Source organism: Coregonus clupeaformis, chromosome 37 (assembly GCF_020615455.1).
Source record: "Coregonus clupeaformis isolate EN_2021a chromosome 37, ASM2061545v1, whole genome shotgun sequence".
Lineage (NCBI taxonomy): Eukaryota > Metazoa > Chordata > Actinopteri > Salmoniformes > Salmonidae > Coregonus > Coregonus clupeaformis.
The window spans coordinates 13,896,559-13,914,140 of record NC_059228.1 but is presented as its reverse complement, the minus strand read 5'-3'; the positions used below and the strand labels follow the sequence as shown (position 1 = coordinate 13,914,140).

At 44.3% G+C, this 17,582-nt stretch overlaps 1 protein-coding gene across 1 annotated transcript in view; it reads right to left on the bottom strand.

The window, feature by feature from the left end:
* LOC121553354 (ankyrin-3) overlaps positions 1–17,582 on the bottom strand; it is a gene marked incomplete at both ends in the record, with an annotated part of 222,040 nt that overhangs the window by 183,256 nt on the left and 21,202 nt on the right. Inside the window, 3 exon segments of the mRNA XM_045211551.1 lie at positions 9,408–9,605; positions 9,750–9,848; positions 11,523–11,621. Of these exon segments, the coding sequence (XP_045067486.1) occupies positions 9,408–9,605; positions 9,750–9,848; positions 11,523–11,621 (396 nt within the window).

The window sequence follows — 17,582 nt, the reverse complement described above, 5'->3', positions numbered from 1 at the left end:
GTAACACACTGGATCCCTTCTCTCTCTGCTAACCAGATAAACATGTGGAGTTACAGTAACACACTGGATCCCTTCTCTCTCTGCTAACCAGATAAACATGTGGAGTTACAGTAACACACTGGATCCCTTCTCTCTCTGCTAACCAGATAAACATGTGGAGTTACAGTAACACACTGGATCCCTTCTCTCTCTGCTAACCAGATAAACATGTGGAGTTACAGTAACACACTGGATCCCTTCTCTCTCTGCTAACCAGATAAACATGTGGAGTTACAGTAACACACTGGATCCCTTCTCTCTCTGCTAACCAGATAAACATGTGGCGTTACAGTAACACACTGGATCCCTTCTCTCTCTGCTAACCAGATAAACATGTGGAGTTACAGTAACACACTGGATCCCTTCTCTCTCTGCTAACCAGATAAACATGTGGAGTTACAGTAACACACTGGATCCCTTCTCTCTCTGCTAACCAGATAAACATGTGGCGTTACAGTAACACACTGGATCCCTTCTCTCTCTGCTAACCAGATAAACATGTGGCGTTACAGTAACACACTGGATCCCTTCTCTCTCTGCTAACCAGATAAACATGTGGCGTTACAGTAACACACTGGATCCCTTCTCTCTCTGCTAACCAGATAAACATGTGGCGTTACAGTAACACACTGGATCCCTTCTCTCTCTGCTAACCAGATAAACATGTGGCGTTACAGTAACACACTGGATCCCTTCTCTCTCTGCTAACCAGATAAACATGTGGAGTTACAGTAACACACTGGATCCCTTCTCTCTCTGCTAACCAGATAAACATGTGGAGTTACAGTAACACACTGGATCCCTTCTCTCTCTGCTAACCAGATAAACATGTGGCGTTACAGTAACACACTGGATCCCTTCTCTCTCTGCTAACCAGATAAACATGTGGAGTTACAGTAACACACTGGATCCCTTCTCTCTCTGCTAACCAGATAAACATGTGGAGTTACAGTAACACACTGGATCCCTTCTCTCTCTGCTAACCAGATAAACATGTGGAGTTACAGTAACACACTGGATCCCTTCTCTCTCTGCTAACCAGATAAACATGTGGAGTTACAGTAACACACTGGATCCCTTCTCTCTCTGCTAACCAGATAAACATGTGGAGTTACAGTAACACACTGGATCCCTTCTCTCTCTGCTAACCAGATAAACATGTGGAGTTACAGTAACACACTGGATCCCTTCTCTCTCTGCTAACCAGATAAACATGTGGAGTTACAGTAACACACTGGATCCCTTCTCTCTCTGCTAACCAGATAAACATGTGGCGTTACAGTAACACACTGGATCCCTTCTCTCTCTGCTAACCAGATAAACATGTGGAGTTACAGTAACACACTGGATCCCTTCTCTCTCTGCTAACCAGATAAACATGTGGAGTTACAGTAACACACTGGATCCCTTCTCTCTCTGCTAACCAGATAAACATGTGGAGTTACAGTAACACACTGGATCCCTTCTCTCTCTGCTAACCAGATAAACATGTGGAGTTACAGTAACACACTGGATCCCTTCTCTCTCTGCTAACCAGATAAACATGTGGAGTTACAGTAACACACTGGATCCCTTCTCTCTCTGCTAACCAGATAAACATGTGGAGTTACAGTAACACACTGGATCCCTTCTCTCTCTGCTAACCAGATAAACATGTGGAGTTACAGTAACACACTGGATCCCTTCTCTCTCTGCTAACCAGATAAACATGTGGAGTTACAGTAACACACTGGATCCCTTCTCTCTCTGCTAACCAGATAAACATGTGGAGTTACAGTAACACACTGGATCCCTTCTCTCTCTGCTAACCAGATAAACATGTGGAGTTACAGTAACACACTGGATCCCTTCTCTCTCTGCTAACCAGATAAACATGTGGAGTTACAGTAACACACTGGATCCCTTCTCTCTCTGCTAACCAGATAAACATGTGGAGTTACAGTAACACACTGGATCCCTTCTCTCTCTGCTAACCAGATAAACATGTGGCGTTACAGTAACACACTGGATCCCTTCTCTCTCTGCTAACCAGATAAACATGTGGAGTTACAGTAACACACTGGATCCCTTCTCTCTCTGCTAACCAGATAAACATGTGGAGTTACAGTAACACACTGGATCCCTTCTCTCTCTGCTAACCAGATAAACATGTGGAGTTACAGTAACACACTGGATCCCTTCTCTCTCTGCTAACCAGATAAACATGTGGAGTTACAGTAACACACTGGATCCCTTCTCTCTCTGCTAACCAGATAAACATGTGGAGTTACAGTAACACACTGGATCCCTTCTCTCTCTGCTAACCAGATAAACATGTGGCGTTACAGTAACACACTGGATCCCTTCTCTCTCTGCTAACCAGATAAACATGTGGCGTTACAGTAACACACTGGATCCCTTCTCTCTCTGCTAACCAGATAAACATGTGGCGTTACAGTAACACACTGGATCCCTTCTCTCTCTGCTAACCAGATAAACATGTGGCGTTACAGTAACACACTGGATCCCTTCTCTCTCTGCTAACCAGATAAACATGTGGAGTTACAGTAACACACTGGATCCCTTCTCTCTCTGCTAACCAGATAAACATGTGGAGTTACAGTAACACACTGGATCCCTTCTCTCTCTGCTAACCAGATAAACATGTGGCGTTACAGTAACACACTGGATCCCTTCTCTCTCTGCTAACCAGATAAACATGTGGAGTTACAGTAACACACTGGATCCCTTCTCTCTCTGCTAACCAGATAAACATGTGGCGTTACAGTAACACACTGGATCCCTTCTCTCTCTGCTAACCAGATAAACATGTGGCGTTACAGTAACACACTGGATCCCTTCTCTCTCTGCTAACCAGATAAACATGTGGCGTTACAGTAACACACTGGATCCCTTCTCTCTCTGCTAACCAGATAAACATGTGGAGTTACAGTAACACACTGGATCCCTTCTCTCTCTGCTAACCAGATAAACATGTGGAGTTACAGTAACACACTGGATCCCTTCTCTCTCTGCTAACCAGATAAACATGTGGCGTTACAGTAACACACTGGATCCCTTCTCTCTCTGCTAACCAGATAAACATGTGGCGTTACAGTAACACACTGGATCCCTTCTCTCTCTGCTAACCAGATAAACATGTGGAGTTACAGTAACACACTGGATCCCTTCTCTCTCTGCTAACCAGATAAACATGTGGCGTTACAGTAACACACTGGATCCCTTCTCTCTCTGCTAACCAGATAAACATGTGGAGTTACAGTAACACACTGGATCCCTTCTCTCTCTGCTAACCAGATAAACATGTGGAGTTACAGTAACACACTGGATCCCTTCTCTCTCTGCTAACCAGATAAACATGTGGAGTTACAGTAACACACTGGATCCCTTCTCTCTCTGCTAACCAGATAAACATGTGGAGTTACAGTAACACACTGGATCCCTTCTCTCTCTGCTAACCAGATAAACATGTGGAGTTACAGTAACACACTGGATCCCTTCTCTCTCTGCTAACCAGATAAACATGTGGAGTTACAGTAACACACTGGATCCCTTCTCTCTCTGCTAACCAGATAAACATGTGGCGTTACAGTAACACACTGGATCCCTTCTCTCTCTGCTAACCAGATAAACATGTGGAGTTACAGTAACACACTGGATCCCTTCTCTCTCTGCTAACCAGATAAACATGTGGCGTTACAGTAACACACTGGATCCCTTCTCTCTCTGCTAACCAGATAAACATGTGGAGTTACAGTAACACACTGGATCCCTTCTCTCTCTGCTAACCAGATAAACATGTGGAGTTACAGTAACACACTGGATCCCTTCTCTCTCTGCTAACCAGATAAACATGTGGCGTTACAGTAACACACTGGATCCCTTCTCTCTCTGCTAACCAGATAAACATGTGGCGTTACAGTAACACACTGGATCAGACTGGCCTTTCTGGCTGATTTGAGGTTTGTTCTTTTTATTTGTTTAAATACTTTTTTTCGGGGGTAGATCAGTTTTAATATTGCAGATAGATTGTAGCTTCCATCACTGTATTATTCTACAATGTTGAAAACAGTAAAAATAAAGAAAAGCCCTGGAATGAATAGGTGTCCAAACTGTTGACTGGTGCTGGGGGAGGTGTTTGTATATACAGTGGCTTGCAAAAGTATTCACCCCACTTCGCATTTTTCCTATTTTGTTGCCTTACAACCTTGAATTAAAAATGTTTGGGGGTTTTATATCATTTGATTTACACAACATGCCTACCACTTTGAAGATGCAACATTTTTTAAAATTGTGAAACAAACAAGAAATAAGACCAAAAAAAAACAGAAAACTTGAGCGTGCAAGTTTTTGTAGATCCACCTTTTGCAGCAATTACAGCTGCAAGTCTCTTGGGGTATGTCTCTATAAGCTTGGCACATCTAGCCACTGGGATTTTTGCCCATTCTTCAAGGCAAATCTGCTCCAGCTCCTTCAAGTTGGATGGGTTCCGCTGGTGTACAGCAATCTTTAAGTCATACCACAGATTCTCAATTGGATTGAGGTCTGTGCTTTGACTAGGCCATTCCAAGACATTTAAATGTTTCCCCTTAAACCAATCCAGTGTTGCTTTAGCAGTATGCTTAGGGTCATTGTCCTGCTGGAAGGTGAACCTTCATCCCAGTCTCAAATCTCTGGAAGACTGAAACAGGTTTCCCTCAAGAATTTCCCTGTATTTAGCGACATCCATCATTCCTTCAATTCGGACCAGTTTCCCAGTCCCTGCCGATGAAAAACATCCCCACAGCATGATGCTGCCACCACCATGCTTCACTGTGGGGATGGTGTTCTCGGGGTGATGAGAGGTGTTGGGTTTGCGCCAGACATAGCGTTTTCCTTGATGGCCAAAAACCTCAATTTTAGTCTCATCTGACCAGAGTACCTTCTTCCATATGTTTGCGGAGTCTCCCATATGCCTTTTGAACACCATCCCCACCGTCAAACATGGAGGTGGAAACATTATGCTTTGGGGGTGTTTTTCTGCTAAGGGGACAGGACAACTTCACCGCATCAAAGGGACAATGGACAGGGCCATGTACCGTCAAATCTTGGGTGAGAACCTCCTTCCCTCAGCCAGGGCATTGAAAATGGGTCGTGAATGGGTATTTCAGCATGACAATGACCCAAAACACACGGCCAAGGCATCAAAGGAGTGGCTCAAGAAGAAGCACATTAAGGTCCTGGAGTGGCCTAGCCAGTCTCCAGACCTTAATCCCATAAAAAATCTGTTGATGGAGCTGAAGGTTCGAGTTGCCAAACGTCAGCCTCGAAACCTTAATGACTTGGAGAAGATCTGCAAAGAGGAGTGGGACAAAATTCCTCCTGAGATGTGTGCAAACCTGGTGGCCAACTACAAGAAACGTCTGACCTCTGTGATTGCCAACAAGGGTTTTGCCAACAAGTACTAAGTCATGTTAGGCAGAGGGGTCAAATACTTATTTCCCTCATTAAAATGCAAATCAATTTATAACATTTTTGACATGCGTTTTTCTGGATTTTTGTTGTTGTTAGTCTGTTACCATTAAAATTATAGACTGATCATGTCTTTGTCAGTGGGCAAACGTACAAAATCAGCAGGGGATCAAATACTTTTTTCCCTCACTGTATATACACTGCTCAAAAAAATAAAGGGAACACTTAAACAACACATCCTAGATCTGAATGAATGAAATAATCTTATTAAATACTTTTTTCTTTACATAGTTGAATGTGCTGACAACAAAATCACACAAAAATTATCAATGGAAATCAAATTTATCAACCCATGGAGGTCTGGATTTGGAGTCACCCTCAAAATTAAAGTGGAAAACCACACTACAGGCTGATCCAACTTTGATGTAATGTCCTTAAAACAAGTCAAAATGAGGCTCAGTAGTGTGTGTGGCCTCCACGTGCCTGTATGACCTCCCTACAATGCCTGGGCATGCTCCTGATGAGGTGGCGGATGGTCTCCTGAGGGATCTCCTCCCAGACTATCCGCCAACTCCTGGACAGTCTGTGGTGCAATGTGGCGTTGGTGGATGGAGCGAGACATGATGTCCCAGATGTCCCAGCCCTCATACCACCCTCATGGAGTCTGTTTCTGACCATTTGAGCAGACACATGCACATTTGTGGCCTGCTGGAGGTCATTTTGCAGGGCTCTGGCAGTGCTCCTCCTGCTCCTCCTTGCACAAAGGTGGAGGTAGCGGTCCTGCTGCTGGGTTGTTGCCCTCCTACGGCCTCCTCCACGTCTCCTGATGTACTGGCCTGTCTCCTGGTAGCGCCTCCATGCTCTGGACACTACGCTGACAGACACAGCAAACCTTCTTGCCACAGCTCGCATTGATGTGCCATCCTGGATGAGCTGCACTACCTGAGCCACTTATGTGGGTTGTAGACTCCGTCTCATGCTACCACTAGAGTGAAAGCACCGCCAGCATTCAAAAGTGACCAAAACATCAGCCAGGAAGAATAGGAACTGAGAAGTGGTCTGTGGTCACCACCTGCAGAACCACTTCTTTATTGGGGGTGTCTTGCTAATTGCCTATAATTTCCACCTGTTGTCTATTCCATTTGCACAACAGCATGTGAAATGTATTGTCAATCAGTGTTGCTTCCTAAGTGGACAGTTTGATTTCACAGAAGTGTGACTGACTTGGAGTTACATTGTGTTGTTTAAGTGTTCCCTTTATTTTTTTGAGCAGTGTATATACAGTGGGGAAAAAAAGTATTTAGTCAGCCACCAATTGTGCAAGTTCTCCCACTTAAAAAGATGAGAGAGGCCTGTAATTTTCATCATAGGTACACGTCAACTAAGACAGACAAATTGAGATTTTTTTTCCAGAAAATCACATTGCTGGATTTTTTATGAATTTATTAGCAAATTATGGTGGAAAATAAGTATTTGGTCACCTACAAACAAGCAAGATTTCTGGCTCTCACAGACCTGTAACTTCTTCTTTAAGAGGCTCCTCTGTCCTCCACTTGTTACCTGTATTAATGGCACCTGTTTGAACTTGTTATCAGTATAAAAGACACCTGTCCACAACCTCAAACAGTCACACTCCAAACTCCACTATGGCCAAGACCAAAGAGCTGTCAAAGGACACCAGAAACAAAATTGTACACCTGCACCAGGCTGGAAAGACTGAATCTGCAATAGGTAAGCAGCTTGGTTTGAAGAAATCAACTGTGGGAGCAATTATTAGGAAATGGAAGACATACAAGACCACTGATAATCTCCCTCGATCTGGGGCTCCACGCAGGATCTCACCCCGTGGGGTCAAAATGATCACAAGAACGGTGAGCAAAAATCCCAACCACACGGGGGGACCTAGTGAATGACCTGCAGAGAGCTGGGACCAAAGTAACAAAGCCTACCATCAGTAACACACTACGCCGCCAGGGACTCAAAACCTGCAGTGCCAGACGTGTCCCCCTGCTTAAGCCAGTACATGTCCAGGCCCGTCTGAAGTTTGCTAGAGTGCATTTGGATGATCCAGAAGAGGATTGGGAGAATGTCATATGGTCAGATGAAACCAAAATATAACTTTTTGGTAAAAACTCAACTCGTCGTATTTGGAGGACAAAGAATGCTGAGTTGCATCCAAAGAACACCATACCTACTGTGAAGCATGGGGGTGGAAACATCATGCTTTGGGGCTGTTTTTCTGCAAAGGGACCAGGACGTGTAAAGGAAAGAATGAATGGGGCCATGTATCGTGAGATTTTTAGTGAAAACCTCCTTCCATCAGCAAGGGCATTGAAGATGAAACGTGGCTGGGTCTTTCAGCATGACAATGATCCCAAACACACCGCCCGGGCAATGAAGGAGTGGCTTCGTAAGAAGCATTTCAAGGTCCTGGAGTGGCCTAGCCAGTCTCCAGATTTCAACCCCATAGAAAATCTTTGGAGGGAGTTGAAAGTCCGTGTTGCCCAGCGACAGCCCCAAAACATCACTGCTCTAGAGGAGATCTGCATGGAGGAATGGGCCAAAATACCAGCAACAGTGTGTGAAAACCTTGTGAAGACTTACAGAAAACGTTTGACCTGTGTCATTGCCAACAAAGGGTATATAACAAAGTATTGAGAAACTTTTGTTATTGACCAAATACTTATTTTCCACCATAATTTGCAAATAAATTCATTAAAAATCCTACAATGTGATTTTCTGGATTTTTTCTCTCTCATTTTGTCTGTCATAGTTGACGTGTACCTATGATGAAATTTACAGGCCTCTCTCATCTTTTTAAGTGGGAGAACTTGCACAATTGGTGGCTGACTAAATACTTTTTTCCCCCACTGTATATATATATTTTTTTTCCTTCATTACTTTCTAACCCCACCACCCCTCCCCTAATTGGAGTAAACTAGTGAACAGCAACGCTTAGGCCTCTACTTCATGCTTATACATACTATATACATTTTATGGACACAGTCTATTTTACAATAATTCTATATAGTTTGTTTTTACTCCTGTCCTTCCTCTACTCTCAACCTCTCCCATCTATTTCTGATGTCCATCCGGTTTGATTTATATTTGTCATATCTTTCAAACTGTGCTCTTTCACAAAAGTTCTTAACCTAGAACCGTTTTACGGACACAGTATGTTTTACATTAGTTGTTGATATTACACCTTAGCCAAATACATTTAAACTCAGTTTTTCACAATTCCTGACATTTAATCCTAGTAAAAATTGTGGTTAATACATGCTAATAACGGTCCTTTAAGTATATCAAAAAAGGTTTGGTATACCTCGACTGGTATGCCATCCAGCCCTGGAGTTTTCCCGGACTTAAGGTTTTAATTGCATCCAGAAGTTCCTCCTCTGTAATTTGGCTTCACATGAATCTTTCTGTACAGCTGTTAACTTTACATTATCAATAGAACAAAAATCCATCGGTTAGAGGAGATGGAGGAGACTGGACCTGCAACATCTTCACTTGTTTGTCAATAACCTTAAACTGAATGTGCATTTTACACTGATTCACTGGAGGTGGTTTTCTAACAGGAACCAGAGAACAACAAAACACAACTCTTTCAAACAGAGTTCTGTGTTTCACTATCAGTGTGTTACGGTTCCCATGTCACTGTTTCTGTCTGTGTCTATGACTGTATTGTTTTGTATTGGATTTAGTGTGGACCCCAGGAAGAGTAGCTGCTGCTAAAGCTAATGCTAAGTTAATGCTAAAATAATGCTAAGCTAAAGCTAAGCTAACAGCTAACGGGGACGTAAACAAACAGATAAACCAACACATGGTGACGTATAAAATAATGTTAAGCTAAGCTAACAGCTAACAGGGAGGTAAACACACAGATAAACCAACACAGTGTGACTGATGCTGACCAGTGCTTTAGCGTTGGGATTGGCCTTCTTGTCCACAATGACCTTGGCAACCTTGTAGTGTCCGCAGTGGGCGGCGACATGCAGGGCCGTCAGGTAGTCGTTGGTGACATCATCAACAGGAACATCGTGGTGTAGCAGGAGCTGAACACAGTTCAGATGGTCCCCCTGGGTGGCCATGTGGAGGGGAGATAGACCGTTCTGTAGGGGGAGGGGGGACAGGGACAGAGAGAGAAAGACATTGCCATAGTTACTGTACCTTAGTTTTGGACAGGATGGGGGTGTTACCATAGTTACTGTACCTTAGTTTTGGACAGGATGGGGGTGTTACCATAGTTACTGTACCTTAGTTTTGGACAGGATGGGGGCTCCTCTGTCTAGCAGCATCTCCAGCACCTGTTCATGTCCGCTCCTGGCGCCACAGTGGAGAGGGGTCAGACCGTCCTGGGGTCAGAGGTTAAGGGGAAGTAGGGCATTAGACAGGTTACTTACTGGATGTCTGACTATTGGTTCTTTCCTGCTGGGTTTTCTCGATGTTTTGTGTATGTTGTGCGTGAGCTAGATTTACCTCCTGTAGGGCAATAAACATGAATCTGAACATGGACCAGTCCTCCTGTAGGACAATTAACATGAATCTGATCATGGACCAGTCCTCCTGTAGGACAATAAACATGAATCTGATCATGGACCAGTCCTCCTGTATGACAATAAACATGAATCTGATCATGGACCAGTCCTCCTGTAGGACAATAAACATGAATCTGATCATGGACCAGTCCTCATGTAGGACAATTAACATGAATCTGAACATGGACCAGTCCTCATGTAAGACAATAAACGTGAATCATTGACAGTAGTATTGCTATTTCTACTGTCAAAACAAGCATGTTATATCTGGGACTGAGACAATACTAGAGAAGAGCAGCTTTCATCCAGGGCTTTCTGTCTCTATACGTCCAAACAGAAACATAGATGTGAAGTATTCATGGGTTTCCTGTTGAGACACTACATCGCTGGAAGTTCTATGAGGTCTGACTCAACGTTCTACTCAATACATTCTCAATTTGGCGCTGATGAAGATTGGAGTGATTTGGAAACACAACAACATTTCTAAAGGAGGCAAATAATTAGTAGGAAAACTTTTTGTCATCACTGTGATGTTGTCAGATTGACGTTGTGAGGGGAGAGGATTTTAGCTTGCTAGGTATTTTTAAATTTGCTAGATAGCTAATGACAACTTTGCCATCTTTCTAAAGTAAATCTGATGACATTACAATGATGACAAAGTTGTTTCCCACTAATTATTTGCCTACGTTAGCAATGACATCGTATTTCCAAGACACTGTAGTGTAATTTAGACTAAATCACTAAATCACTAAATCACTAAGTCACTAAATAGTACAGCCAGAACAGCAAAGGAGCCATATTTGCATTTGTTTAAGCTGTTTTCTAGTGACATTTATTTGGATACATCCATAACAATGAGCTAATGAGGCACGATTTCGCCTGGCATAGAACATTTGCTCACTAGTCAGGACACGGTTGTTCACAGGAGCTAGCCAACAACACAGCTAACACAATCACTTCAAACTGAAGCTGGAAAGACAGAAAACTAGCTGCACTTCGTTTTGTTTTAGCTTTTTTCAATTGACATTTCTTTGTATATATCCATAACAATGATGCCAGCTGATTCATGATTTCGACTGGCTGAGAAACGCTGCCTGCCTGTCTGTCTCGTCCCGACTCCCGACATGTTCATTACTATGGGACAGCTGGAGATTGAATTTGAATATTGAAACAATGTTGCAAATGTCGGAGAGACAGACAGCAAGGTTTATACAAATATCCACTGTTGAAAACTAAATGTTAGTCTAAAAGAAATGTGAGATAATGTCTAGATGCTTTGTATAGTGGAGATCAAGTTTATAAATTGCCTGGCTGGGCTGATGAGACAGTGGATTGGGCAGTCAGATGGAACAGAGTAAACAGGCATTTTAACATCATAGATTTAGCCGGTGGTAACTTGTGGAATAGACACCGGCTGGAATGCGGTTTTAATCAATCGGCATTCAGGATTATCCCCAGCCGTTGTATAATGCTGTATAGTGTCTATCTAACCTTGGTCCTGGCGTCTATCTTGCCTCCCCTCTCCAGCAGTAGTCTGACCATGTTGCCGTTCCCTCTCTTAGAAGCCACATGAAGCGGCGTGATGTCATTCTGAGGAGGGGAGACACAACATCAAGTCAGAAATACAGTACAATCATTATTTCCATCAGATTGGACATTAAAATAATACCCAGACATTCAGTACTTTGAATGACACTTGAACAGCAGGTCTGAGTGTGTTGTAAACAGCTATGTGAAGATACTGAGGTAGTCCTGTAGCACGGGCTGAACAACAGCGCCCTCTAGTGACAGCTAAACGTACTCATATATCAGCTCAAAAACAGGGGCTATCACGCGCTATAGCAGAGTAACTGCATGTTGTGCTATAGCAGTGTAGCAGTGTAACTGCATGGGAGATAAGTTGTGATACATATCCACTGTTTCCTTTGTAAAGCTGTGCTCCCACTAAGAGTGTCCTGATAGGCTGTTAGCCCATTCTATTGTCAGGGGATGTTCACAGGACAACACTGCTTGGAAGTGCCTTTGTGAGGTGCTGGGGTGTATTAGAACTGCCTTTGTATGAGACTGGCTGTTTTACACTTTCCTCTAAATTACATTTCACATTTACATTTTCTTCATTTAGCAGACGCTCTTATCCAGAGCGACTTACAAATTGGTGCATTCACCTTATGATAGCCAGTGGGACAACCACTTTACTATATATATATATATATATATATATATATATATTTGTTATATATATATTTTTTTTCTTTGGGGTGGGGTTAGGGGGGGGTAGAAGGATTACTTTATCCTATCCCAGGTATTCCTTAAAGAGGTGGGGTTTCAAGTGTCTCCGGAAGGTGGTGAGTGACTCCGCTGCCCTGGCGTCGTGGGGGAGCTTGTTCCACCATTGGGGTGCCAGAGCAGCGAACAGTTTTGACTGGGCTGAGCGGGAACTGTGCTTCCGCAGAGGTAGGGGGGCCAGCAGGCCAGAGGTGGATGAACGCAATGCCCTCGTTTGGGTGTAGGGACTAATCCTAGCCTGAAGGTACGGAGGTGCCGTTCCCCTCACAGCTCCGTAGGCAAGCACCATGGTCTTGTAGCAGATGCGAGCTTCAACTGGAAGCCAGTGGAGTGTGCGGAGGAGTGGGGTGACGTGAGAGAACTTGGGAAGGTTGAACACCAGACGGGCTGCAGCGTTCTGGATGAGTTGTAGGGGTTTAATGGCACAGGCAGGGAGCCCAGCCAACAGCGAGTTGCAGTAATCCAGACGGGAGATGACAAGTGCCTGGATTAGGACCTGTGCCGCTTCCTGTGTAAGGCAGGGTCGTACTCTGCGAATGTTGTAGAGCATGAACCTACAGGATCGGGTCACCGCCTTGATGTTAGCGGAGAACGACAGGGTATTGTCCAGGGTCATTACATTATATTCAGTTTAACATCCACAAATGTGACTGGTTTCAGGACACTAGGCGTATGTCGCGGGTCACTAATTCACAGGAGAGCCATTTGAACGTAAACTTTTTATTTTTATCAAAATGCGTTTTTGGGCAGAAATGCCTTTTGGAACATGTGAACTTTCATGTGCCTTAATAACAAACTTGTATGCCATCTGGAAATACGAATAAAATGGTTCAATTAGGAGCCTAGTTGGTTTAGCCACATAAAAAAACAGCAACCTTCCCGCTAGCCATGATTGGCTGAGATAATGAGTGGGCTGGACATGCCAAGAGATGAGTTCGGATTGGTCTGCCAAATAGCAGGCTTCTGTCTATTTGAGCTGGTCAGTATGTGTAGGTAATCCTGTCTAAAGCTGCTTTAAAAAATATATATATTGCGTAGTAGAACTGCATAAGTGTTACTCTCCACTTTCTGAAGGACCGAGTTTTGAAATCAGTGGAATTAGAGTATGATAGCTAAAGAGATGGAGAAAACACCTGTCTCCGGATTACATCTTCAAACTAAGGGCAACCATGGCATCCGTGACAGAGAGGGAGAAGCGTCCATCCATGTATAAGGGTGAGATAGTCTAGCTAGCTACATTTTCAGATATTACACGTTTAGAATTTTGTCAGAAAGTCGTTTTAATTTTCAAGTTAAAGTGTACTGTTAGCTAGCTAGCTAACGTTAGCTGGCTGGCTCGCTAGCTAGCGTTACGTGTATGATTTATGTAGTAATATTATTCGTATCTCAGAGCCATTTGCTTTGCTAGTTATAGCCTAATGTTCGCTAGATAACATTGAACATGGTTGGTTAGCGACCTGCCAATTCATGCAGGGTAGTAACGTCATGAGTTTGGATTATGGTTCATTGTTTAGCTAGCTAGCTACATGTCTTAACAAAAGACTCCCCTATGCAAGTAACCATTTCAATAGAATGTCACTGTGACAACTGTTGATACACGTAGCTGGTAAATTCGCTCTGGCTGTCTACTCCTTCGCTCTGGCTGTCTACTCCGATTTCAGACTAAAATGGTCAGTGATCTGTTCTCTCATTTGTATCTGGAAGTAGCTAGCAAGCTAGCAAACGTTAGCCAGTTAGCTTGGGTGCTTTACTGCTGTTGTTAGGACAGAACACTCGGATCAACCCTTAAAGAGATGGGTGGGGCTAAGGCTTAAGAGGGTGTGAACGATGGTGAATGGGTGTAGACAAATACAAGCTCTCCAGTAGGTAACAAAACATTCAAGGGCCATTTTCTCAAAAGTGAGGTTACAAGTTTATCAACTTTCAAAGCAGAATTACTTTCCCATTGTTCCTCAATTGTAGTGTATGATATGCCATTTTCTAGCTGTCTCTACTTTTATCCAATGTAAAAAAAACACAATTTCAAATTTTACTACATAAGACCGAATCGAGCCGGTCGGTAACAAATGTGCTTTGTGTTTGTGGGGAGGAAGAGAGCAGCGTTCTCCAGTATGCTGTTGCCATTGGTGGAGGGATATAGAATAACACATTACCACTGGTGGAGGGATATAGAATAACACATTACCACTGGTGGAGGGATATAGAATAACACATTACCACTGGTGGAGGAATATAGAATAACACATTACCACTGGTGGAGGGATATAGAATAACACATTACCACTGGTGGAGGGATATAGAATAACACATTACCACTGGTGGAGGGATATAGAATAACACATTACCACTGGTGGAGGGATATAGAATAACACATTACCACTGGTGGAGGGATATAGAATAACATATTACAAAATCAAATCAAATTTTATTTGTCACATGCGCCGAATACAACAGGTGTAGACCTTACAGTGAAATGCTTCATTACAATCCCTTAACCATCAATACAGTTCAATGTAAATAGTCCGGGTGGCCATTTGATTAGCTGTTCAGCAGTCTTAGGGCTTGGGGGTAGAAGCTGTTAAGGAGCTTTTTGGACCTAGATTTGGCGCTCCGGTACCGCTTGCCGTGCGGTAACAGAGAGAACAGTCTATGACTTGGATGACTGGAGTCTTTGACCATTTTTGGGCTTTTCTCTGACAATGCCTAGTTGTGATGCAACCAGTCAGGATGCTCTCAATGGTGCAGCTGTAGAACTTTGAAGATCTGGGGACCCATGCCAAATATTTTCAGTCTCCTGAGGGGGAATAGGCTTTGTCGTGCCCTCTTCACGACTGTCTTGGTGTGTTTGGACCATGATAGTTTGTTGGTGATGTGGACACCAAGGAACTTGAAGCTCTCAACTCGCTCCACTACAGCCCCGTCGATGAGAATGGGTGCGTGTTGAGCCAACCTTTTCCTGTAGTACACGATCAGCTCCTTTGTCTTGGTCACGTTGAGGGAGAGGTTGTTGTCCTGGCACCACACTGCCAGGTCTCTGACCTCCTCCCTATAGGCTGTCTCATCGTTGTCGGTGATCAGGCCTACCACTGTTGTGTAATCAGCAAACGTAATGATGGTGTTGGAGTCGTGCCTGGCCATGCAGTCATGGGTGAACAGGGAAGGGCCATGCACCCCTGAGGGGCCCCCGTGTTGAGGATCAGCATGGCAGATGTGTTGTTGCCTACCCTTACCACCTGGGGGCGGCCCGTCAGGAGTGCGATTGATATTGCGTCATCTGTGGATCTGTTGGGGCGGTATGCAAATTGGAGTGGGTCTCGGGTTTCCGGGATGATGGTGTTGATGTGAGCCATGACCAGCCTTTCAAAGCACTTCATGGCCACCGACGTGAGTGCTACGGGTTGGTAGTCATTTAGGCAGGTTACCTTAGTGTTCTTGGGCACACTTGCCAGTTGGTCAGCACATGCTCGGAGTACACGTCCTGGTAAACCCTCTGGCCCTGCGGCCTTGTGAATGTTGACCTGCTTAACGGTCTTACTCACATCGGCTACGGAGAGCGTGATCAGACAGTCATCTGGAACAGCTGGTGCTCTCATGCATGCTTCAGTGTTGCTTGCCTCGAAGCGAGCATAGAAGTGGTTTAGCTCGTCTGGTAGGCTCGTGTCACTGGGCAGCTCGCGGTGTGCTTCCCTTTGTAGTCTGTAATAGTTTGCAAGCCCTGCCACATCCGACGAGCATTGGAGCCGGTGTAGTACGATTCGATCTTATTCCTGTATTGACGCTTTGCCTGTTTGATGGTTCGTCGGAGGGCTTAGTGGGATTTGTTATAAGCTTCCGGGTTAGAGTCCAGCTCCTTGAAAGCGGCAGCTCTGCCCTTTAGCTCAGTGCGGATGTTGCCTGTAATCCATGGCTTCTGGTTGGGGTATGTACGTACAGTCACTGTGGGGACGACGTCATCGATGCACTTTTTGATGAAGCCAGTGACTGATGTGGTGTACTCCTCAATGCCATCGGAAGAATCCCGGAACATATTCCAGTCTGTGCTAGCAAAACAGTCCTGTAGCTTAGCATCCGCTTCATCAGACCACTTTTTTATTAACAGAGTCACTGGTGCTTCCTACTCTAGTTTTTGCTTGTAAGCAGGAATCAGGAGGATAGAATTATGGTCAGATTTTCCAAATGGAGGGCGAGGGAGAGCTTTGTACACGTCTCTGTGTGTGGAGCATCTGCTTCATCTGACCACTTTATATTATCCGTGTTGTCGTTCAGCCACGACTCGGTGAAACATAAGATATTACAGTTTTTCATATCCCGTTGGTAGGATAGTCTCGAACGGAGCACATCCAGTTTATTCTCCAGTGATTGCACGTTGGCCAATAGAACGGACGGTAGACGCGGGTTACCCACTCGCCGACAATTCTCACAAGGCACCCCGATCTCCGCCCCCTGTACCTCTGTCTTTTCTTCATGCGAATGACAGGGATTTGGGCCTGGTCTCTGAGAAACAGTATGTCCTACGCGTAGGACTCATTAAAGAAAAAATCTTCATCCAGTTCAAGGTGAGTAATCGCTGTTCTAATATCCAGAAGCTCTTTTTGATCATGGTAGCAGCAACATTATGTACAAAATTAAAATTAAAAACAATGTGAAAAAACATGTCCTAGTGTAAAGCTCCTCCATACCCTCAGCAGGTAGAATCAAACTGTTTCTTCATGTTGGGATGGACAGTATTATGGGATGTCCTGGGAAACAACTGCCAGATTCCATCTAAATCAATAGGCTCATCTTTCATAGTGCAGGGGTAGGACCGACAGAGCCTTGGCAGGGTGTGTTTGTGTGTATGTGTGAGGGCCTTGGCAGGGTGTGTTTGTGTGTATGTGTGAGGGCCTTGGCAGGGTGTGTTTGTGTGTATGTGTGAGGGCCTTGGCAGGGTGTGTTTGTGTGTATGTGTGAGGGCCTTGGCAGGGTGTGTTTGTGTGTATGTGTGAGGGCCTTGGCAGGGTGTGTTTGTGTGTATGTGTGAGGGCCTTGGCAGGGTGAGTGCAGACTGACACCAGCAGCTGTAGAATGACATCTGTAGGGGCTATTGGCCAAGACCCTGCACATTTAGGTCCCTAAGCACATTCTTGACCTGGATGGAAACTGGCCCGAGGAGTCCTTTTACCCTGGTCTTGATTTAGAGGAGTCTTACCCTGGTCTTGTTTTAGAGGAGTCTTACCCTGGCCTTGTTTTAGAGGAGTCTTACCCTGGTCTTGTTTTAGAGGAGTC